This window comes from Phyllobates terribilis, unplaced genomic scaffold (assembly GCF_046119375.1).
Source record: "Phyllobates terribilis strain yellow unplaced genomic scaffold, ASM4611937v1 Scaffold_3__8_contigs__length_932513732, whole genome shotgun sequence".
Classification (NCBI taxonomy): Eukaryota; Metazoa; Chordata; class Amphibia; order Anura; family Dendrobatidae; genus Phyllobates; species Phyllobates terribilis.
Window position 1 is genome coordinate 390438101 of NW_027362763.1, and position 26154 is coordinate 390464254.

Here is a 26154-nt window from a genome sequence, read left to right on the forward strand (position 1 = left end):
CATGAAGTACTCAAACTATGTATTTTTTGGCCTCTACTTAGCTTTTGCTGACAAATGTTACAGATAACACGAGTTGGGTCATCTTTATCGATCTGAAAAAATGCCCAGGCTATGCAAGGCTTAGCACCCATGCGACCTGAAGAGCCACCACGACTTGTGGTGAGAGGCAGAGTTGTGTTTGAGGATGCAGTTGTTGACGTGCTTCCAGTACTACGTCTCTGTCCAGGAAGGCGCAACCTGACCTCGTCGTCACTAGCATCTTCCTCCACCTCCTCTGCTGACCTCATCTCTTGGCTGACTGTGGGTTGACAGTAAGTGGGATCTCCGACCTCATCATCATCACCCTGTGCGTTATCACACCCGTCGTCCTCAGAGCCAACCTGTTCCTGCCCTGACAAAAAACTAAAGTTGTCGCTCCAATCAGGTATTTGAGTCTTATCATCGTCTTCCTCATTGTCTCCACCAACAGGAGTTACAGTTTGGGAATGAGGGTCTACATTATGGTCAGAACCTTCTGCGTCTGGTCCTGGATCCGACTCATAAAGATTCTGGGCATCAGTGCAGATCATTTCCTCGTCTGGATTCACAGAAGCGCTGGAGTCGACCTCTGATTCCCAGGCTATAGTATGAGTAAACAGCTCTGCAGACTCAACCATCTGTTCTACCTCATACTCAGACGGGCAGCTGGAGATTTGGGAGCTGTGAGGAAGCAAGTGCGATTTGGGTGACACCTTTGAGGACTGGAGTATTTGTGATGTTGAAGTTGATGTGGAGGAGAGCCCACTTAAAGGAGCACTTGATATCCGTTGAAGCACCTTCTGTTTTTGTGCCTCATCTGGAATTTGTAGCGATTGGCGTGGCCGTAAGAAAGGGATCTTATCACATTGTCCGCTAAAAGAAGTAGACATTTTAGTTTGGCTGGAAGATGGTCTTTCTTCTGCACCTACCCCACGGACACAACCTTTTTTCCCCTTCCCAACACGCCTATTCCCCTTTCCACCAGCAGCAGGCCTTTTTCCACTCATTTTGGTGGTTAACTAATTCACAACTCTGGAGTTGTTTGCACAAAAAAACAATGGATGGTAACCGAGCAGAGCTGAGTGGCCAAACTGTGGTATTAGGCCAAAACTATTGGCTGGGTTAGATGCAGAAAAAAATTATTTTTAATTTGCAACCTGATGGAGGTCAGTATAGATGGACTAATAGACCAAGTCCCACACACCGCTAGAAGCCCAAATATTTTTTCAGAGCTAGATGCAGAAAATTTTTTTATTCAATTTGCAACCTGATGGAGGTCAGTATAGATGGACTAATAGACCAAGTCCCACACACTGCTAGAAGCCCAAATATTTTTTCAGAGCTAGATGCAGAAAAAAATTATTTTTAATTTGCAACCTGATGGAGGTCAGTATAGATGGACTAATAGACCAAGTCCCACACACTGCTAGAAGCCCAAATATTTTTTCAGAGCTAGATGCAGAAAAAAATTATTTTTAATTTGCAACCTGATGGAGGTCAGTATAGATGGACTAATAGAACAAGTCCCACACGCTGCTAGAAGCCCAAATATTTTTTCAGAGATAAATGAAGAAAAAAATTATTTTTAATTTGCAACCTGATGGAGGTCAGTATAGATGGACTAATAGACCAAGTCCCACACACTGCTAGAAGCCCAAATATTTTTTCAGAGCTAGATGCAGAAAAAAAATATTTTTAATTTGCAACCTGATGGAGGTCAGTATAGATGGACTAATAGACCAAGTCCCACACACCGCTAGAAGCCCAAATATTTTTTCAGAGCTAGATGCAGAAAAAAATTATATTCAATTTGCAATCTGCTGGAGGTCAGTATAGAAGGACTAATAGAACAAGTCCCACACACTGCTAGAAGCCCAAATATTTTTTCAGAGCTAAATGAAGAAAAAAATTATTTTTAATTTGCAACCTGATGGAGGTCAGTATAGATGGACTAATAGACCAAGTCCCACACACTGCTAGAAGCCCAAATATTTTTTCAGAGCTAGATGCAGAAAAAAATTATATTCAGTTTGCAACCTGATGGAGGTCAGTATAGATGGACTAATAGAATGATGCTATGCCCAAAAGATTTTACTTCACTAGGTGCAGTAAAAAAATTGGTATTCTATACACAGGTGGTATATCTTGCAACACAGATAGGCTACTCCACTGACTAACACACTCTGCAATAGGCCAAAAAGGATTAGCTTTGCTAGATTCAGCCAAATGCTGTGAAAAAAACTTGCACAGCACTGGCACAGACCTGCCTGGCAAAAACTGATAGGAACTGATGTAACCTAGTCCTGAAAAGGACTCCAATTACAATTAGTCTTTACTCCCACAATCTATCTATTTAAGAGCACAGACCTGCCTGATAAAAGTCGTAGGAAATGCTGTAACCTAGTCCTTAAAAGGACTGCAATCACAACTATTCCCTACTCCCAAGCTATCTGTATATTTGTGCGAAAATTGGCTTGAAATTAACAAGGTATAGCGCACACAGCAACAGCGGTGCCGTCTAACACGCAGCTGCAGCAGTGAGAAAATGGTGGCGACGGGGAAAATGGCTTGGTCTTATAGGGCAAGGACATGTGACATACACTGCCAATCACACATGCCCTTGCTTGTGTGAAAAAAAGCACTTCGCTCCGTGTGTGCGCTGCTGATAGGCTGACAGATTGCACCTCCCCACTGCAAATGCGGGAAAGAGAAAAAAAAATGGAGATCTTCATTGTTCCTGCAGAGATCCATCCCCTGCCCCTCCCCCCGCCCCGCTGTACACTCAATCTGCGTATTAACATTAATTTTCATCATTACTGAGAAAAAATCCAGTTATGATTTTGGTGCACGAACAGTTATCGAACATAACCTCGAACAGCCGAATTTTTCTCAAATTGTTCGTGTTCGCCGACCGGCTCGAACACCGCCCAAAACAGCTCGAATTTGAGATTGGCGAACAGTTCGAGTAGAACAACGCTCATCTCTAGTCATAACATTGAAGTCTTGCATATGTCATGACATGACGCCTATTAACGTCATGACATGTATCGTCTCCATCGACTTCATGACATCATGTGAGGCCTTGTCAGCATTGAAGGTCCAAAAGAGTGAAGACCTAAGAGAAGAAGAGCTGGAGGGAAGTATCAGCAGATGATTATTTGGAGAGCTTATATAGTAAAATGGAAAGCCAGTATATAATAAAAACTCCTGACATGGGAAAATGGCCCTTTTATGCATCAAACAGTCAGCAACTTGAGTGGCCACCATAGAGGAAATATATAGACAGCTGTGGTTTCCCTTTGTGATGACTAATAGATCAGCTTCTATTTTTCTTCATGGGACAACTTTTCTTGTCCCTTTTGAAATTAGGTGAATTGAAAAGTTGCACATTTTAGCACAATTTTTGTCACATGTCCTTGTTTGCAACAGTTTATACTAAAAATTGGTAAACTGCCTAGTAAATGTTGGGCATTTAATTATCCTAAAAAAGTATGTCAGTATTGAAGGGTTAATTCCAGCACTCAGCAAAAAAAATGTCCCCTTAAACTTGAATGGTATTGAGAAAATCTGGATAAAGTTAAAAAATATTGTAGAAAAGAAAAATGAAATTGCGGCACAAACCCGTACATAAAAGGACAGAGCAGGCGCTTCTTGACTTGGGACCAGAAAGAAGCACCTGATCGGTGAGAATTGACTATTGTCCCTACTCTGAAGTATTCCACATGCACCCAAGCTATTATGATCTGCTACAGGGACTAAGGAAAGACAGGAGAACTGTCCCTACAATAGAACTAAACTAGATCCCTACGATGTAACGGGGAACCTGATCCTGCGATCAGAACCGCTAAAGTCCTCGGCTAGTCTGAACGAAGACCTATAGATGTGAGGGAGGGATCCCTACAAGAACTAGGGACTGGGATAAGTTGGACACCTCCTAGCAGAAATAGTAGCAGTCAAAGACAAACACACAACAAAAAGCATAGAGGTCAGAAGACCTAGCAAAACTAACAGAGAACGGCAACAGAGCACCAAGCTAGCTCAAGAGTAGTAAATACAATGAAGTCCAGCAAGACCAGGAGGGCGGAGCCGGATTAAATAGGCAAAAATGGTCATGTGACCAGCAAACTAAAAAAAAACTAACAGGAGAGTTCTAACAGTACCACCTCTTCTAAGAGGATCCTCCGGATCCCCTAGGCCCAGGCTTGCCAGGAAACCTCCTGTGAAACGCTCTGACAAGTCTGGAAGCAGAAACATCATCCGCCCTCACCCATGAGTTATCCTTAGGTCCGAAACCCTTCCAAGCGACGAGATACTGCAAACTCCCTCTATACCGTCTAGAATTTAGGATGCGGGAAATTTCATATTCCCCGTCCTCCACCACCGGAGGAACAGTGGCAGAGGCGTCACCATCAGACACATCAGCTTTTTTCAACAGAGAAACATGAAACACCGGGTTAATCTTCCAGGACGTAGGAACCTCCAACCTAACAGCAGATTGGTTAACTATCTGAAGCACCTTAAAGGGCCCTACGAACTTGGGACCCAATTTTTTAGAAGGAATTCTCAATCGCAGATTCTTAGAGGACAACCAAACCATGTCACCAACAGCAAACAAAACCTCTTGCCGTTTCCTATCAAAGTACCTCTTAGATTTTTTGTTAGCCTCCTGAAGATTACCACGCACATCCGTCCAAACTCTCTCCAAATCACCGGAAAAACTCTCCTCCTCAGGCACAGCCGAAACCAATTTGGAGAATGACCCAAAAGATGGATGTCTCCCAGAACAACAAAAAAAAGGCGAACACCCAGCAGAAGAGGATGTATGGTTGTTAAGAGCAAATTCAGCAAGTGGCAGAAACTCAGACCACCCCTCTTGATTGTCTGCCACAAAACAACGCAAGAACTGCTCAACATCCTGGTTCTTCCTTTCTATCTGGCCATTAGACTCAGGATGATATCCAGATGAAAACGACAAATGAACTCCCAACCTGTCACAAAAGGCACGCCAAAAACGAGCCACGAACTGAGGTCCCCTATCAGAAACAATGTCAGTAGGAACACCATGTAGTCTGACAATTTCCTTGACAAAGGCCTTAGCGAGTGTCTTAGTGCAAGGCAGTTTGATGAAGGGAACCAAGTGACACATCTTGCTAAAACGGTCCACGACCACCCAGATGACCGTGAAACCTTCAGAGGGGGGAAGGTCAGTAATAAAGTCCATAGCCAGATGTGTCCAAGGTGCACTAGGAACCTCCAGAGGGCAAAGCAACCCCGCAGCAGGAGCATGCGAAGACTTGGATCTTGCACACACAGTACATTGGCGCACCCACTTAATGACTTCCTTCTGCCATCCAGGCCACCAAAAACTGCGACCCACAAGTCTCTTGGTCTCAGAAATTCCTGGATGACCTGCCAACCGAGACTCATGACACTCAACAAACAAATCTCTCCTAAAGGTCCTAGGCACAAACAAACTCCCATGGGGAGTGTTAGATGGGGCACTCTCCTGAGCTTTAAGAATCTCATCCTCCAAAACGGAGTCCAAAGCAGCAATCACAACACCTTCTTGTAAAATGCTCTCCTCTTCCTCCTCAACACCGACCATGGGAGAAAAGCTGCGAGACAAAGCATCCGCTTTAACATTCTTGGTACCCGGGATGTAAGTAACGGAAAAATTAAACCGCGAGAAAAAAAGTGCCCACCTAGCCTGACGGGCATTCAAGCGCTTGGCAGCATCAAGATAGATCAGATTTTTATGATCAGTGAAAACCTGAATGGGAAATTCAGCACCTTCCAAGAGGTGACGACAGTGTTCAAATGCGAGTTTAATCGCCAGCAATTCCCGATTACCAATATCGTAATTAAGTTCAGTCTCAGAAAATTTTTTTTGAAAAAAAGGCACAGGGATGTACTCCATCCTTGTTTTCCTGAGACAACACCGCACCGACCCCCACCGAAGAAGCATCAACCTCAACCAAAAACGGCTTAGTCACATCAGGCTGCATAAGGATGGGAGCAGAGGTGAACCTCTCCTTTAGAAACACAAAAGCTTCAATGGCCTCAGAAGTCCACTGAACCGCATTAGCACCTTTCCTGGTGAGATCGGTCAGCGGTTTGACAATAATAGAAAAAATTTTTATGAATTTTCTGTAATAATTGGCGAAACCCATAAACCTCTGTATCGATTTCAAACCAATAGGCCTAGGCCATTCCTGCACAGCTTGAACTTTAACCGGGTCCATCTCAAAACCTTCACTGGAGATAATGTAGCCCAAAAAACTAATTCTCTGTACAGCGAACTCACATTTCTCCAGCTTAGCAAAAAGCGAATTGTCCATTAATAACTGTAATACCTCACGTACGCTCCGCCAATGAGACTCCAGATCAGGCGAATAAATCAGAATGTCATCCAAATACACAACCACATTTTTGCCGATTAAAGGTCTAAGGATGTCATTAATAAGATTCTGAAAAAATGCTGGAGCATTGGTAATGTAGCACCCTGAGGATTCGGCTGCTACAGGGGTATTACACCTCAAGCCAGAGGTGTGGTATTCCACTCCCGGGTAAGGATGGAGTGTGGAACTGAGCTCAGTAGGCTGCATGCACTACACACATCCCATTTCCGGGGGACAGACCAATGGTACTCCCACTAGAGAAATGTGCAGGTACGACAGTGTCTGTCCCTGGCTGGAGTGGGAGGGGGGTGGAACATCCCAGTAGTGTAGGGGCAGATAGGGGGAGCAGTCTGGGTAATGCTAGGAGCTCATTGGGTGCTGGTCACCTGAGCTCACACATAGAGGGAGTATATAAGGTGGGAACCATCTTAGGACAGGGTCTTTTGTAGAGAAGTCTTTGTGCAGAGTCAGAGGAAGAGAGCAGAGGAGAAGAGCAGCTCCAAGGCCCAGAGAGAGAGAGGAGAAAGAAGGACCCAGAGGGGGAGAAGAGAGAACTCCGAGAACCCAAGATTAGATCAGAGGGTGAAGAGTTGGCACAAGGGTACCGGATCCCAAGCTAGTGGAGGGCACTAATCCTCAGCCAGAGACCGGAGGTCGTGGGCAGGATCTGCCACGGCCACCCACTAAATCCACCCGGAAGGCAGACCAGGAATAGGGTCAGGGAACCCAGAGACAAGGGTTTACCAACAAGAGGCCCGAGGGAGCCGGACTTAGGTGGATCCCTGGTGGGGAAGGCCAGAGAGAAGGAACGTCAGAAAGGGAGCTCAGGATCACGCTCCAGAATTACTTGGGAGTTGGCCGAGTCCAGGACCTGGTGGACGCAGCACGGCTCGGGCGGTCACTCAAGGCCGGAGTGACCAGAACAACAGCAGTAAGTAAAGACCCTGAACTGCACAGCCCGACTCTGAGTCTCATTACCATCCTCCCTGCACCTCCACAACCACCATCCTCTACACCTGACCCCCTGAGGCTATACCCCTCCCGTTGGGGGTTATACTACCTGAGCTGCACACACATCACCAGCCTCAGCGGACCCTGCTGCAGCGGCGGCCGTATTGACCGCAATTCAACGGGTGGCGTAGTCGACATAAAAGAACATCTAGTAACATCTATAAGGACTGCCACACACTGAGCTTGACACCCTGGGCACGGACCGGGTCACCGCCACTCGGAGACTACAACCCCCATCTGATCCGGCTCCGGGTATCCCCCAAACAACACTGGCCCAGGGGGCGCGTCAACTTTGGCGTAGTCGGCAGGATCACGTGCCCGCAACAACCGGGTACTGCGTGCCTGAAGAAAAGTTCACCGTTACCTTAAAAAGTAGTCTCCCGCCGGTTCCGGAGGGTCCCCGCCAACGGACCCCATCACAGGTCGTTTCCCGCCGGTTGTCCGCCATTTGCAGCTTTTTCCCGCCTTGGAAGAGCGGACGCCATTATGGGCGTGCCAGAGGGTGGCAAGAGGCCACCTCCCATCGTGGGCCAGGTCGAAGAATGGCGCCAAAAGCGGAAACCGCGCCCACCAACAGAGACTGTGATGCTGGAAGTGTCCATCAGCGTGAGAGAACTGCCCCTGGAACTGACAATCACAAAGTTGCCCCGGGACCACCTTCAATGTGGGCGGAGACAGAATAAGAGAGCAAAGATGGGTGTCGCCTGGAGAAGTCTGGAGAGAGCGCACCCGGAGACAAGAAGTCTGGAGAGTAGTCCAGAGAGAGCCTACCCGGAGATGGAGGGAGAGTCAGGCAGCACCGACCCAGTGGTCAGGAGCCTGCTGCAAGCAACGACCCCACTAGGCTTAGTGGAGGTCCTGGCACAGCTCCCCCGAGACCGGGAGTGTGCACAGACTGCGCTGGAGGGCCTCGCACGGAGGATGGCCCGGGTGCAGCGAGAGACGTTGGCGGAGTGGAGCCGAGAGATGGCCCAGCAGACCGAAACCCGACAGCGGAGCACGCCACCCGAGACGAGGAGACAGACCGCCTCTGAGGATGGTGCAGGAGGACTCAAGGCCGGAGACGGCGCCGAGAAGGGAGCTGAACGGACGGAGGCAGGTAAAGGGGACGTCTCTACCCCGAGCCGGGAAACCGCGTGCCTGCCCCAGCTCCCCGTCGCAGAGCCCGAAGTTCCCCCTGCCGTGCCCGTCGCTGCATCGTCACCGCCGCCGACTAGGCCTCAACTGGAAACCGCGGCCGCGACCCCTGTGACGTCACACGCCTCGACCTCGAGCGTGGCCAAGCAGGAAATACCATCAGCCTGGTCGCAAGGCCTAGTACCCCCGGGCGCCGCAATTCCAACAGCGCCCCCTACCTCCGCGGAGCCACCGGCCTGGTCGCAGGGCCGAGTAACCACGGGCGCCGCCGTTCTTACGGTGCCCTTTGCCTTTAAGGTGCCCCAGGCCTGGTCGCAAGGCCTGGTTAACCCGGGCGCCGCTACCATCAACGCGCCCTCAACATCTCGAGTGCCGCACCTGGGTGAAGATCTATTCGCCCAGCATACGTGCCCGGATGGGCAGCCCTTTGTATGGCCCCAGGAGTACATTCAGCTGGAACTCCAGAGAGCAAGGCCCATGTGCGAGCCCCTGATTCCAGCTCCGAAGCCTGTAAAGAGGACCTCGCCCCCGCTGGAGGAGGCACAGTTTGAGTGGGACTCCACCGGAGGAGACCTCATGGGGTTCACTCAGGAGACTCGGGCGGCCGCAGCGGAGCGTGCAGAGTGCTGCCGCCAGCAGCTCGAGGTCTTCGAGAAGGAGCGGAGAGAGAGGCGGGTCCGGGAACAGCAAGCACAGATAAGGAGCGCGGAGCAGAAGAGCCGGACCAGGAGGAACCCCCGTGCAGCTCATGGTCCCCGTACCACCGGGACTGTGATAAAATTCAACCTGCAGCATGGGTGGGGCTTCACTAGAGACCATCATACCCCCGGCAACGTCTTTGTGACCCGCAGAGACGTAGAAAGCCATCTGCCGGAGGGACACAGAGGTCGTGACCTGTATGTAGGGGACGAGGTCACCTTCACCCGGCACAAGTGTGCCAAAGGACCCTACGCCCTCCATGTGCATCGCCTGACGGAGGAGGAGCTGCGGTGTGAGGAGGAGCAAGAGGACCCGGACGGGTCTGAAACTGAAACCAACCAACAAGAAAGAGCAGGAGGACACCATCGTTGAAGTACGGTAGAGAGAGACTGTATAAAGTTGCCCGTCGGGGTACCAAGAACTGTTGCTGATTTAAATATGTCCCCGTTGGGACAAGAGTGAACTGTTAAACCGTGTGTCCCTATTCCCATTACCTGGCCGAGGACTGAGAGCGGCCATACCTCCCCTTGTATATAGTTGCGCTTCCTAAGGCGCCCCCTACCGGTTTTATAGGAAACCATTTTCTTTAAGAGACTGTCGCGCTTTTCCCGGTCACAAGTTGCACCGTGGCCGGAGGAGCAAGAGTGTTTACAAGACTGTTATTTATGGAAAGTTTTATATGGAAAAGTTTATGCTGATGATATATATGATGTTTTATATGTTTATATGTTTATGTTTATGAAAAATAATTGTATGTTTTGGATGTTTTTGTATCTTACAGCCCGAGGACGTGCTGTGATTTACCAGGGGGGAATGTAGCACCCTGAGGATTCGGCTGCTACAGGGGTATTACACCTCAAGCCAGAGGTGTGGTATTCCACTCCCGGGTAAGGATGGAGTGTGGAACTGAGCTCAGTAGGCTGCATGCACTACACACATCCCATTTCCGGGGGACAGACCAATGGTACTCCCACTAGAGAAATGTGCAGGTACGACAGTGTCTGTCCCTGGCTGGAGTGGGAGGGGGGTGGAACATCCCAGTAGTGTAGGGGCAGATAGGGGGAGCAGTCTGGGTAATGCTAGGAGCTCATTGGGTGCTGGTCACCTGAGCTCACACATAGAGGGAGTATATAAGGTGGGAACCATCTTAGGACAGGGTCTTTTGTAGAGAAGTCTTTGTGCAGAGTCAGAGGAAGAGAGCAGAGGAGAAGAGCAGCTCCAAGGCCCAGAGAGAGAGAGGAGAAAGAAGGACCCAGAGGGGGAGAAGAGAGAACTCCGAGAACCCAAGATTAGATCAGAGGGTGAAGAGTTGGCACAAGGGTACCGGATCCCAAGCTGGTGGAGGGCACTAATCCTCAGCCAGAGACCGGAGGTCATGGGCAGGATCTGCCACGGCCACCCACTAAATCCACCCGGAAGGCAGACCAGGAATAGGGTCAGGGAACCCAGAGACAAGGGTTTACCAACAAGAGGCCCGAGGGAGCCGGACTTAGGTGGATCCCTGGTGGGGAAGGCCAGAGAGAAGGAACGTCAGAAAGGGAGCTCAGGATCACGCTCCAGAATTACTTGGGAGTTGGCCGAGTCCAGGACCTGGTGGACGCAGCACGGCTCGGGCGGTCACTCAAGGCCGGAGTGACCAGAACAACAGCAGTAAGTAAAGACCCTGAACTGCACAGCCCGACTCTGAGTCTCATTACCATCCTCCCTGCACCTCCACAACCACCATCCTCTACACCTGACCCCCTGAGGCTATACCCCTCCCGTTGGGGGTTATACTACCTGAGCTGCACACACATCACCAGCCTCAGCGGACCCTGCTGCAGCGGCGGCCGTATTGACCGCAATTCAACGGGTGGCGTAGTCGACATAAAAGAACATCTAGTAACATCTATAAGGACTGCCACACACTGAGCTTGACACCCTGGGCACGGACCGGGTCACCGCCACTCGGAGACTACAACCCCCATCTGATCCGGCTCCGGGTATCCCCCAAACAACACTGGCCCAGGGGGCGCGTCAGTAAGACCAAAAGGCATAACCAGATTCTCAAAATGACCCACAGGAGTGTTAAAAGCAGTCTTCCATTCATCACCCTCCTTCATGCGCAACAAATTGTATGCCCCCCGGAGATAAATTTTAGAGAACCACTTGGCCCCCACTAACTGGTTAAATAAATCAGGAATCAATGGCAGTGGGTAAGGATTGCGTACAGTAATTTTATTAATCTCACGAAAGTCCAGACAAGGACGTAAACCGCCATCTTTTTTTTTTACAAAAAAAAATCCAACAGCCACAGGAGACTTGGAAGGCATAATGTGACCGGCGGCCAAGCTTGTCTGTATGTATTCCTCCAAAGCCTTTCTCTCAGGAATAGTAAGATTAAATAAACGACTTTTAGGAAGAGTCGCTCCAGGGACAAATTCAATGGTACAATCATAGTCTCTATGGGGAGGCAAAATTTGTGACTCCTCCTCAGAAAAAACTCTCCAAAAATCCTGAATAGGTACAGGCAATTCCCCTTTATCCACAGCAGCAATACGTCCGTTACAACACTTGTCATAACACTTAGGGCTCCAGGACTTAATTTCATTGGTAGACCAATCCAGTACAGGATTGTGCAATTTTAACCAGGGTAACCCCAATTTTACTGGAGAAGGCAAATTATCCAATACCACCAAATCCAAATTTTCTTGGTGAATACCATTAATAGTGAGGGGAAATTCACAGACCTTATGAGTAACACTCTTCAAGGGAGAGCCATCAACAGAAACCACAGCAATAGGGGATGACAAAGTTTTAGGTTCTAATCTAAGTTTTTCCAAGAATCCCCCATCAATCACATTCAGAGTAGAACCACAATCCACAAATACCCGAAATTCAATTAATTCATCCTGAGCAGCAGTAGTGGCAGATAGGAATACTCCCTTAGAATTTAAACAGGCAATACGGGCATAACTGACCATTTTTTTTTCTTTCTTCAAACGAAGCACACAGTTCTTAATAAAATCACCAGAATTTCCGCAATAGAAGCACAAGCCTTCAGAAAGCCTGCGATCTTTTTCCTGAGAGCGGGGTGGCATCGCCCCAATCTCCATCGGCCCTCCATTGTCAGCAAAGACCCTCTCAAGACTCGGAGCTGACATAGCAGAGGATTTGCTCTCATTAACCCGTGCACGCAGTCTCCTGTCCACCCGTATAGCTAATTGCATAGCCTCCTGCAAGTTTCCAGGTGTGGGATAAGCAATCAGTAAATCCTTAACCCTTTCACCTAGCCCTTGCAAGAAACAAGCTTTTCAAAGCTGAATCGTTCCACCCCACCTGGGCAGACCACCGACGGAAGTGAGAACAATATTTTTCCACATTACCTGATCCCTGCCTCAAACGTCTCAATTCAGACTCAGCAGATGAGACACGATCAGGATCATCATACAACAAACCCAAAGCAGAAAAAAAACTATCCACTGATCTAAAGCATGGATCACTAGGTTGGAGAGAGAAGGCCCATCCCTGAGGATCTTTGCGCAAAAGTGACATTATGAACCCTATGCGCTGTGATTCATCACCAGAGGATCCGGGTCTCAAACAAAAATAGGGCTGGACTTACTGTTTTGATCTGCTACAGGGACTAAGGAAAGACAGGAGAACTGTCCCTACAATAGAACTAAACTAGATCCCTACGATGTAACGGGGAACCTGATCCTGCGATCAGAACCGCTAAAGTCCTCGGCTAGTCTGAACGAAGACCTATAGATGTGAGGGAGGGATCCCTACAAGAACTAGGGACTGGGATAAGTTGGACACCTCCTAGCAGAAATAGTAGCAGTCAAAGACCAACACACAACAAAAAGCATAGAGATCAGAAGACCTAGCAAAACTAACAGAGAAGGGCAACAGAGCACCAAGCTAGCTCAAGAGTAGTAAATACAATGAAGTCCAGCAAGACCAGGAGGGCGGAGCCGGATTAAATAGGCAAAAATGGTCATGTGACCAGCAAACTAAAAAAAAACTAACAGGAGAGTTCTAACACAAGCTTTAATTTTTGAGGTTTGAAAGTTGCTGAATTTTTATGCACGGGTGAGTGCCACAATTTCATTCTTCTTTTCTACAATACTAAAAAAGTATGTCATCACTTCACAGCAAGGAGACAGTACGGTGACCAATTCAGATCTACTACATTTTAGACAATACATAGGCATGTTTGCAAGAGCAATGGGCAAGACCCAGATACAAAATATGAATATGAAATTGAAATGGTTTGGCAAGGTCATTAAATTCATCTCATGATGGAAGCAATAAACCAAATATATACAAACAGCACACAATCAAAAAGTTAGACCAGTTAAAAAAAAGACTCGTTCTTCTAATAATGCTACAAATTCTACAGTATCACTATGAGATTTGGTAATAAGTGATGCTAATGATAGATAGTGGCCACTGTTTTGACAGAAATGTAGATAATAAAAAAGCAAAATACAAAAAAATAAGTGTTAAAAAAGAACCTTATAAATTTATTATTGCCATAATTTTACTGACCTGAGGAAACATATTGCCAATCTATTTTTTACTGAGCAATGAACACCGTAAAAGCAAATCTCCAAAATAATGGAAGAAATTTAATTTTTTTCAACATTTTACCACATTTGGAATCATAGCGGACATACATTTTAACCCCAAGAAGTCAAATGTAAAGTCTATGAAATATATACAGTAAATCACCTCTGCTGAAAGGTTTATAGATGTCATGTATTGTGAAGATATTTTTATAAAATATGTTAGTCATACTTAGTCTGAATGTGTATAATTGCCTATCACTTTTAGCATAATGACATATATTTTTTTCAGAACTTCTTTCAAATAGTTAGCAACCTCCTGGATGAAGAGAACAAAGAAAAGTGGGAAGATGCACAACAGGTAAGACAAGTATAATGATTTAATTGACTTGAATTATTCTCCCCTTCTTTTCACTTGTTTTACATTGTGTAAGATTTACAAAAGAAGAGTGGTAAATGGTTGGAATTCATTTAAATTTGTTGTTTTAATTTCATGATTAGGTTATGGAAATTATTATTCAAACACTACATTCTTGTATAATTATACTTTTTTGTATATATAGCCAATGTGAAACAATAGGGTTCCTCTTGGACGTCAAAATGATGATCTAATCTTATCATTAGCCATCAAAGTGGTTGTCCAACCCCCAGAGACCTCCTCTAATCAGGAGAACCCAAAGGACCCTTTATCATTTATACAGACAAATTATTGCACATATGAATGTGGTTGTGCATGGTTTTACACTCCCTTGGAGATAATCAGAAAAAAAGGTCATCCAGTAATGCCTATTTTCTCTATGTACTATAGTCATAAAAATCTTTACAGCTCATAGGCATAAAGACCAAAGCAAATGCCCCCATAGATAAAAAAAAAGATAAAAATATAATTTAATGTGTAACATATGACAGGTTATATACACTGATTCTGCAATAGACCAATCAGAACTATGGAGTCCAAAAATAAGGTACTTCTTCAAAGCACTAATTTATGTATGATAGTATACCTTTATATAGTACATACATACAGTTACAAAATATTACCACTTAATAAAAAATATCACCATAGTATTACTGCACAAAACCCAAGATTCACATTACCAATAATAACACTAGAAAGGGACAGATAATACTTCCAGGTAATCACAATATACTACCATTACATAGTGTCTAAATAATACTTATATACTGTTACTGAAAACACTATATAAAGCCAATATTACAATTATAAAGTGCCCATATACTGGCTCTACACATTAGCTATGTAGCCCCTAAAAATGATTATAGTACAGTTAAATTCAGGGAAAGGCAATATACTGTAATTCTCTGTCCTACCCAAAGAGGCATGAATACTTCATGAATAGTATGGATATTTTGGCACGCAAACATCTTTAGCTCCTGACTCTTCCAGTATCCTCAGAACCAATTCCCCACTCTCGTAAAAACTTTTTATCCGAAGTGCCCCACACAGCAACAATATCATTAATTCGTACTCCTTTTTGTGTCACATAAGTGCAACTAGTGCCGCTTTAAGTGCCTCCCCACACAGTAATAGTGACCTCTTTAGGTCTCCCGCTCAGCAATAATGCCCTTTTAATGCCTAATCTGAATAATGACCGCTTCTTTGCCTCAAACATAGAAACCCCCCCTTTTATTTTGTGACCATCCCATAATATTAGTTTTTCTTTTATGTGCCCCCAATACAGTAAAAAGCGTTGCCATTGAGCTCCAATCAGTAAAATGCCTTTTTTGCCTCTTATACAATTATGTCTCCCTTTTGTCCTTACAGTTGTAATTCCCGAAAGTGCCCCCTTAAAGTAAAAGTGGCAATTTAGTGGGTTGCAGCAATAGTAGTGCCTTCTTTCCTCCCCTGACAAGAAAAAACATAAGTCCAAACATAAGTCCAAGCCACCAATTGTGCAAGTTCTCCCACTTAAAAAGATGAGAGAGGCCTGTAATTGACATCATAGGTAGACCTCAACTATGAGAGACAAAATGAGAGAACAAATCCTGAAAATCACATTGTCTGATTTGGAAAGAAATTTTTTTTCAAATTTTGATGGAAAATAAGTATTTGGTCAATTACAAAAGTTCATCTCAATACTTGTATATACTTTGTTGGCAATGACAGAGGTCAAACGTTTTCTGTAAGTCTTCACAAGGTTGGCATACACTGTTGCTTTTATGTTGGACCATTCTTCCATGCAGATCTCTTCTAGAGCAGTGATGTTTTGGGGCTGTCGCTGAGCAACACGGACTTTCAACTCCATCCAAAGGTTTTCTCTAGGGTTTAGATCTGGAGACTGGCTAGTCCACTCCAGGACCTTGAAATGCTTTTTATGAAGCCACTCCTTCATTGCACTGGCGGTGTGCTTGGGATCATTGTCACGCTAAAAGACCCAGCCACATTTCATCTTCAATGCCCTTACTGATGGAAGGAGGTTTTCACTTAAAATCTCACGATACATGGCCCTATTCATTCTTTCTTTTACACGGATCAGTAGTCCCGGTCCCTTGGCAGAGAAACAGCCCCAAAGCATGATGTTGCCACCCCCAAGCTTCACAGTAGGCATGGTGTTCTTTGGATACAACTCAGCATTCTTTCTCCTCCAAACACGACGAGTTGTGTTTCTACCAAACAAATCTACTTTGGTTTCATCTGACCATATGACATTCTCCCAGTACTCTTATGGATCATCCGAATGCTCATTATCAAACTTCAGATGGGCCCGGACATGTAATGGCTTAAGCAGGGGGACACGTCTGGCACTGCAGGATCTGAGTCCCTGGCGGCGTAGTGTGTTACTGATGGTAGCCTGTGTAACGTTGGTCCCAGCTCTCTGTAGGTCATTCACTAGGTCCCCCCGTGTGGTTCTGGGATTTTTGCTCACCATTCTTGAGATCATTTTGACCCCATGGGGTGAGATGTCATGTGGAGCCCCAGATCGAGGGAGATTATCAGTGGTCTTGTATGTCTTCTATTTTCTAATTATTGCTCCCACAGTTGATTTCTTCACACCAAGCTGCTTGCCTATTGCAGATTCAGTCTTCCCAGCCTGGTGCAGGGCTACAATTTTGTTTCTGGTGTCCTTCGACAGCTCTTTGGTCTTCACCATAGTGGAGTTTGGAGTGTGACTGTTTGAGGTTGCGGACAGGTGTCTTTTATACTGATAACAAGTTCAAACAGATGCCAGTACTACAGGTAATGAGTGGAGGACAGAGGAGCCTCTTAGAGAAGAAGTTACAGGTCTGTGAGAGACAGAAATCTTGATTATTTGTAATTGACCAAATACTTATTTTCCATCAAAATTTGAAAAAAAATTATTTCCAAATCAGACAATGTGATTTTCAGGATTTGTTTTCTCATTTTATCTAGTTGAGGTCTACCTGTGATGTCAATTACAGGCCTCTCTCATCTTTTTAAGTGGGAGAACTTGCACAATTGGTGGCTGACTAAATACTTTTTTTCCCCCACTGTATCCGAGTATGTATGTGCAGTGTGTGTGATGATTATATTTTAATAAATGTTGATTTTTTTTTTCAAGAATAAATGTGAATTGTTGTTTGTAGAAAAAAATAAGACATCCTCTGAAAATAAGCCCTGACCCTTCTTTTGGAGCAAAAAAATAATATAAGACCCTGTCTTATTTTTGGGGAAACACGGTATATGACCTAATATAGAAGGTATGGTCTTAATTGGAAGACCCTATCATTGTAAATTATAATTTAACTATCAAACTAATTGAAATGAGGGTGAAATTATAGACAGATAAATCATATAATAGACAGATAAATCATTTCAGCTGAAATCCATTTTAGCGTAGATATATTGTTAGGATGCTGTGTTAAAAGCCATCGCTTTAGATGCTTCTATTACTGACCTAACTCCCTTTACAGGTGGGATGCTGTCTTTTTCTATGAAACTTTTTTCAGTGCAGTTTAAAAATGAATTAAGCAGATGGATTATTATGATATGGGGATGTCCGCCACATCAACTCCTCTTCATTCATGATGATTAGACCCCTTTGGTGGTTGTAATTGAAGCAATTGGGAATTTATTCAGACCTCATTTGTTCCTTCTTATTATCTGTTCATAAAGAAAAAATTAGGCAATAGATTTATACTAGAAAATTGCTTATGATGCAATCCCTTGACATATTATAAGGGCTCCGAAGTTGGACCCTCTCTTTAATCATTCTATAGAATTGACAATTAATTCTACCACAGTCCTTATTAGCTTTCTGCAGTAAAGCCTGTTCAGTTGGATGGCTATTAAGCATCTGTTCCTCTGAAGACTTGTTCAATATGTTTGAAATATTTCTTCATTTATATTATTACCATTACATCTTTTGAAGGGTGTACGGTGTCATAAAAGCTGTGAATATGCCCGTGTGATTCATGACTCAATAAAATTGAATTACTGAAACTGCTAAAATTACCATAAGCTAATATGTTTGCATTTTGGGAAAATTTTGATAATGTTACCCATTAATTTGACAGCGATGTGTGTAAAATATAAGAAATGGCTAATCGGTGAAAAGTACCAAACAAAGGTATAAAGCTGTTGTCTGAGCGTATGAGTCAGCTGCAAGGCATCCCGAGTTGTCATGGAAACAAGTATGTGGAGTGCCGCAGAAATGGCTGCTTTGTTGATCCCAATACAATTATTTTGCAGTGTTAGAGCAGGGAGAATGCCTGTTAACAGCGCTGTAGCTTCTGTTCTTTCATGTTTGTGAGACCCCGTAGTAAAAGATACAAGTGTTATCACTGCAATGTATGCTTAGCATCTTAGTATTTGCTGTGCAGCCTCTTCTATTCTTCCGATATGTTGGCTTCTCTATGGCAGCTATGGATGACATTCTGTGAAGTGCAGCTGCAGAGGCTAGCACATCCTTCACAAAGTAATTGTCAATGCAACAAGCCAGTAATTATGGTTTATATATGGATTGGATGTATAGCAGCATCCAATTTCTTACAAAATTCCAATATTGCAGCTGCTTTTGTGAGGACATTTATAAGGATGAGGTCGGTTTAAATTTTCCAAACATGTTTTATAATAATGTATATTTCTGACCCTCAATGGACAGGTATATTATCAATTCTGCATGATTTAGGCTAGTAAATACGTAAGGGTTCTCTGCTGGACATTCAGCAGCAAGGTCATGTCCTTCTAGCTTATGTAACCTATTGTCTGCTATTGCCACTGTAATCTTTAATTCTAGATTTACCCAGGCTCGATAGAACTGATGCAGGTCATTGAAGATTTTATACACATTGTCGGAATGGGAATGATGGATTTTCAGAATTCTTATCTCACAACAGGAAATGTAGGTAAGAATCAACTTTTGATTAAGTATATGTTTCCCAAGAATGCTTTTTAATCCTTAGAAGTATTATGTGTCAAGAACCCACTCCTGAAGAAGAACTTAAATACTTTTTCTATTCATTTAAAGAAGAAGTTTATGACTACATGTCTATTTGGGTATTAATAACATGGCCGTTCAATGGAAAATCAGTAGTCAAAGTGTAATAATTATATTTTATTTAATTTACAGAGATATTGTTATTTCTGCCAATTTATTTTTGCGGTTACCATTATTGTAAAAACAAGTGCAACCTAAGTGGTATTTTAAAACAAAATTGGCCATGTATGGTGGGTATCTTCTTCTTCGACTGAACATATGTAAAAATTAATTGTTGGTCAAACCAAAAGCTCTCTCTATGGACACTTCCGTAAACATGCATGCTTGGCTCCGACACATCTCACAGAAGCTTCTCTCCCTTAAGAACAAAACAATAAGCATGCTGAAATCCAATTGTTAGATTCTTCTCTTCTTTGAGATCCCTAGAGACATCCAAACACACTCGACATGTTTGACTGGTGTCACCCCAGTTAGCTGACATTAAAGTGAATGATAACTTTGTCTTTAATTTGACAAATGTGTTGAGTAGATGATTTTGTGACAAATAATAAGAAAGGTTTCTACCTCCTGTAGTTGTTAGTACAGTCTTCCACAGATACTTCACTGCCATCTTATTGTCACAATGTCAGATGATAGAGGGGAATGTGACAAATCATAGGAATCTGATTGTCTAATCTACTAGAAGACATATTTAGAATAGAAGGTCAGTGCAGTATAAAGGGAAATCCTCAATAATAGGTGCAATGGGTGAACCTAAAATACATATAAATTAGTGCCATTAAATCACGTCACCATCACATTTGATAAGCTAGAGGTATTGGGCTACTTTACCTTAATTTAATTTGCATGGCCAGTATAAGATTCCAGGTGATGGTTTACAGAGTAACTACTTAGGTAACATAAGAAAACCATTTCCTTTTTGGCCTATAGATATTTGAACACTTCATATGTTATACAGCTATAAGTCTTAGCTTTTTTGGTGCCACGTGCTACACCATTATCATTGTGCGCCTATGTTATTTGCATCGCATTGGACTCACTTACTTTGCATGAGAGTGGAGGAGCTACCCTAATATTGTAGGGAACAGTGTTGACTGTTGACTTAGTTCTGATATGGTGTTAGATTGACACATTGCCAAACATAAAGGGATATACCCAACTTTTACATTTTAAATATAATAGCCAAAAGTAAAAAAAAAATCAAATTTTAACCAATCCAAAGTAAAGCATAATTTTTAAAAATATGAGCAACTAGTGCAAATTATACGTTAAAGTGTACATCAAATTTGCCTCACTTCCCGGATGAAGCCCGTAAGGGTGAAATATGTTGGAAAGGCTCTTTGTCTGTTTTAATAGCACCCTGTTCCTCTGGTCATTAGACATTACAAAATAGGATACTATCCCTGATGGTTAGATAATGGACGTCAGTCCTTTTGCTTTACACTAGATATATAAATTTAGGAAATTGGAGCTGTAAACCTATATAAAAACAAATAGGTTGATCTATCCATATGTACATTACAATTGAATGACTCAACTAGTGTAGCAATTTGACCTCTCGGGATACATTTAAACATAGGTAGAACCAATAAGACACAGAGTGCAATTTTAAAGTGCACTTTAACATAGGATTTGTACTAGTTACTCATATTTTTAATTTAACCATTAAAAGTTTAGTTTCATTTTGAATGGGATAAAATGGGATTTTTTTGGTCATTGGATTTAAAATATTAATCCCATTAAGCAATTTTTGTATGATCATCTTTGAAATTTATGACATAGTTAGAGACAGTATATGGGGGAGTTCCACTTCTAGCTGAATTGAAAATCCCCGTCACTTCAGAGGAGTGGAGGCACAAGGTGACATTATGTTATTTCAGTCTCTGCATCAGAAGTATTCACCTGTCTGTTATCAGCCATATCTTTCATGATTGTCTAAGCAGAAACTACGGTATTTGTATACAGATAGATGGGAGCCACATAAATTAGCAATGCAGGCAACATATCGACATAGGATCCAGTTGTGTGGCGCTCCCACAATGGAGAAGATAACAATTGGAGTCTTGACAAAAAGTATCTCCAATGTAAAAAAAAGTTTTTTGATTAAAAACAGAGTTAAAACACAACGCGTTTCGGCTGTTAATAGCCTTCCTCAGGTGTGAGTCTAGGCATTGTGGGAGCAGCACACACCTGGATCCTTTGTTGATTTTACACAGTGCTGGAACTCCATTGGAGGGACTTCCTACAGCACACCAGGTCAGCTGCACCCCACTTAATCTTGAGCAAACCATTCCTAGTGTTTTGCCTCAATTAGCACAGCCGGTTCAGATGAGCACACATTGTGTTTCTCACCTAATGATCATATCCTCACTTACTACACTTAGATAATGCCTCTCTCCTTTTCCTCAAGGGAATTCCATCAATATTTTTGTACTGCGAGCCACATGTTGCCCTCAAATCAAGTTGTAGGCTCCTGTTCCAGAAATGTTACCATGTAAAGAAATTGATGGTCTTGGTCAAACCAGGAGTTTTTTTGCACAGCTTTGCTAAATTGGGAACTCATTTACTGTAAATAAGAACTTTAAAATTAGCAAGCAGTTACTGACAAGGAAACAAAGAAAAAGGGTCAAGTCTTTAATGAATCAAGACCTCATTTACACTTACATATCGATTGTGGTGCAAATGCAGTGTGCAAAGTAGAATGGTATAAAGCACTATATTGTAGTCTGTCTCATTCCATAAGGATAAGAATGAAAAAAAAACCATTTACTTTTAATATAAGGGCAGCTTTGCTGATTTTGTATGTCATTATTAAAGAAGTTGGCCACAACTTTTTATTATGCCCCCAATGTATCCCCCCGGGGCCCATAAGCGTCTTTGTGATTACCTTCTGTTGCAAGTTCTGCCTATGAGTGGCGCTATCGGTGGCTGCTCCCAGGCATTACGTGACCCCACGCTGACGTTACAACAATTGAGGCGTGACTCAGCGCAGGGGTCCCTGCGATGGCTGCTGGGTTGTGGGCGGGGTTATTCTCCTGTGTCACACCCAGCATCCACCGCGCGCTTTCCCAATGAATGGGGAGAGGCAGAGCCCGCGATGGATTCCGGGTGTGACGTGAAGGGTAACTCCGCCCACAGCCCAGCAGCCACCGGTGGAACGCAGAAGAGGGACCCTCAGCTGCAGCCTGGACTTGACGTGACGTCAGCGGATGTCAGAGCCGGCTGCAGCCAGGGGTCACGTGATGCCTGTGAGCAGCCAGCGATAGCGCCACTCACAGGCAGTAACTGCACCGCAAGGTAATTACAAAAACACTTATGGACCCTGGGGGGATACATTGGGGAGGGGACAATAAGTAGTGGACAACCGCTTTTAAGAATGGCTAAAAAGTCATCTAATAAAGCGTAAAAATTGATGTTTTACCCTCTACAACCTAAGTAGAGATCTTACTCATATTAGTTATACAAGTTTACTTCCCTCGAGTATACTTTTGTTGTTCAATGATAATGCCTCTATATATTAAAAAAGAACTCCTTGTAGCCAGAGACAGGGTCAATTTTATCACTTGGGTAACACCACCAAGGAGAAAATATTGAGCTACTGTAAAGGTTTTCATTTTTCATTATATTATCAAATAAAAACCTTTATGATGAAGTTGTCCTTCAAATACTTTCCACTTACACAATAATGTTTCCTTGTGATTGTGCATGATTATCAAAAAATGTTAACATCAACATCATTAGAGATTTCTGAGGAATCTAAGTTCTCTCAGGGGAACCTTGTTATCTTCCTTAAGAGATCACTTTGCACAATCAAATGGAAAATAATACACTTTATAATCCCTTTTCTTTTGAGTAAATTTAACTATCTCTGTAATGAATATTACATATCATTTTTATTTTGTTAAAGAAGTATGCAAATCATTATTATTAACTAAAGGGCTAATCAAGTAAAAATGTGATTAATAATACAAGATGAAGTAAATAAATGATGTTTGTGGTAAACCCAGACCTCATATAAAGTGTTGGCCTATATATGTCCCCTGAGCCTAAAATGCAAATATAGCCCCCATCACTTTGTTAATTTACATTTCTGCACTCGTGAAGATGCCAATATTTTCATGGTAACTAATCAGGTTTTACATCCTATAATTTACCGTATATTTATTGCATTGACTGAAAAAATCCCAGGAATTGCTGTCTTAATATGTAATACGTACTACCTATTTTTTATTAAAATCAAAACAAGCTGTTGGATGGCGGCACGGCTCTCTAATCTGCAGCGACACTGTTTGACTTCACATCATCAAGCTCCTGAAATCTTGCAGGACCAGGTCAGGTCCTCAGCTTTCATAGCCAATCGGGAAGTCTGAGCAGAAAAGAAGTGGTTTTATAATGAGTACCAAGTAGTGAATAGAAACTTGGTAATGCTCGTTGCTCACTGTGCTACATCGTTTCTGTAACTCAGAAAAAAGTCCAAAAATAAGAGCAGTGTATCATAGCTATGCTTGGCTTTAACCGCAATCCCCACCACTCTTACCTGCTGCATAGAGACAGACCTCAATAACTAAAATGCAAATACCCCTTTAAATAATACCCCAAATAAAAGGAATCTATTACCAGGGTTTTGTGTCTAAGAGAAAGAATAATGTAGGGGCAGATACACTGATTCCAGTGATGTATCACTTATTGATCTGCTTGGTGTAGTTTTTATAAAATCTCTCTTTTATTATCAGGAGATTATTATTGAAGGACTACACTACTATGCCAGGTAGTCCAACCACGCCTCTACCACTAATTGGCAGATTTATGCCCATGTACAGTGTACACAGAAAGCTGCCAATCAGTGGAGTGGGAGGAGTTATACAGAGCTCAGCATTCAAAGAACTGCTAAATCTGCAGCAGATAACACAGTTTTTAATCAAAACTGCAGCAACCAGTAAAGCAAGTGACACATTACTGGAATCAGGGTTTCTGCCCCTACATTACGCTGCTCTCAGATGGGGTAAGAAAAACCTGGTGACAGATTCCCTTTAGGTTCCTGGTCAGGAAGGGGTTAAAAGTAAAAAATAAAAACAGATGAAGAAGCTTTATCAGATTAATGAAGGCGTCCTAGATAATAAAGTCTTATACCAAGCTGTAATAGTTAAAGGAGCTCAATTGAACATGACTTTATAGTGGCTACTTGAGAGACAAAAAGGAATAAATAACAGGTACAGCTCTAATAATTGACCTAAGCAGAGATGTATTGTTAAGGCAAAGTCTAAGGTAGCGTGTGATCTGCTTTCTGGCTATTTGGGGACTCATGTTTTTACACTGTAGCTCTGCATTTTTATATTGGCTACTGTAGATGAGCACAAGATCACCCAGTAATGAGTATGGAGAGCCAAGTTCTAATATATGACCATATACTTCCTGAAATACAAGGAGGAAAGGAGGAAATTTTTTATTTGTATACATAGAATAATTCTCTTTTTTTAACATGCACTGAGGTTGATTTTAATTGCTGCACAGGATTGAAACCAAGAGTTAAACACTGATTTATCTGTTCTTGGTGTAATATTCTACTTTGTCTGCAGAAAAGAAAATAGAATAAAAAGAGGCTTGCTGGCCAGCCACATAGAACTTTATTTTGCGAGTCTGCACAGTGCAATAAAAGAAATTCACTATCCGTGAGGCAGAGTCTCTCTCTTTAGTGTATATTGTTTTACATCTCAAGGACAAGATGTTACAGGAATATGAGTTTGTTCCAATGCTTCATTCAGCTACGATGTGGATTTATTATAGAAGAATTTCTCTATTTTGATCCTCTAGTACCCCCAATGGGTCATATTTTTTGGATCTCCCCCTGTAGAAATGCAGATCAGCACTTACCCAATAAAATAGATTGATTTGCATTTGAATGAAATATAACTATTAGAAAGCTTCACAGCCCAAAGGGACATTTTAATGACACTTGGGAGATTTACTACTAAAGTCAATGGTAGTTCTTCACATTTCCTCAAGTTAATCCTGACTCATGGCCTGTTAGAGGCATTTCATCAAGAGATGAGAAGCAGCTATTTAAAGTCTATTTACTTATTATTTTTTGCCCCGGCGTAGACTGTTCACTGTGCTGCATATTCTTTATAGTTCAACATGTTCTTAATTTGAGCTATATATCTTTTGTTCTAACCAGCATGCACAAATCACACGTAGGAGCAGTGGTATTGTAATGATTGAGCCATAATTCTTTCTTTTTCTGTAGCCATATAATGCATAATTAATTGAGCTAAAAGGCAAGGTTTAGTTTGTATTGGTGCCATTTTTGATGCACATACTATTTTTGATCACTTTTATTATTCCATTTTTGGAAAGGCAAGATAACTGAAAATTAGCAATTCTTACATTTTTTAATATCTACAAGCATTTACCGTATTTTTCGGACTATAAGATGCACCCCAAATTTAGAGGAAGAAAATAGAAAAAAAAATTTAAAGGTGAAAATGAAGGTCCGTCTTATAGAAAGAATTTAGGTTACCGGTGGAGAGGAGTCACAAGAGACAGGAGCAGGGTCACCGCTGCAGGAAGCCAGTGGCGGCAGGAGTGGGGCGATGCTGCAGACCCTGGCTGAGAGGATGGGGTGTCCCGGTGGTGTGAGGCAGGGTGTCAGTGGTGGGCTTCAGGAAAACGTCAGCAGTGCAAGGCAAGAGCAGAGTCCCCACTGTGCACATAAATCTCCCGTTGGTGGGCTTCAGGAAAATGGTGCCGAAGGTGGGGCATGCACAGATTGAGATCTCAGCTCGTCATTGAGCCAAGATATAAATCTGTGCATGTGCTAACATGGTACCATTTTCTTTAAGCCCACTGTGAGGTCAATGTGCAAAGCGGCGACCCCGCTCCTGCCTCTCACCGCCAACATTTCCCTGAAGCCCACCACTGAGA

The 26154-nt window shown here is 43.2% G+C and overlaps 1 protein-coding gene across 6 annotated transcripts in view; it reads left to right on the forward strand.

The window, feature by feature from the left end:
- ADGRB3 (adhesion G protein-coupled receptor B3) overlaps positions 1-26154 on the forward strand; it is a 1321417-nt gene that overhangs the window by 722189 nt on the left and 573074 nt on the right. For all 6 annotated transcript variants that reach the window (XM_073675497.1, XM_073675498.1, XM_073675494.1 and 3 more), the window contains 2 exons: positions 14106-14174; positions 19033-19141. In XM_073675497.1, coding sequence (XP_073531598.1) covers positions 14106-14174; positions 19033-19141 — 178 coding nt within the window. The remainder of the gene's footprint in view (positions 1-14105; positions 14175-19032; positions 19142-26154) is intronic.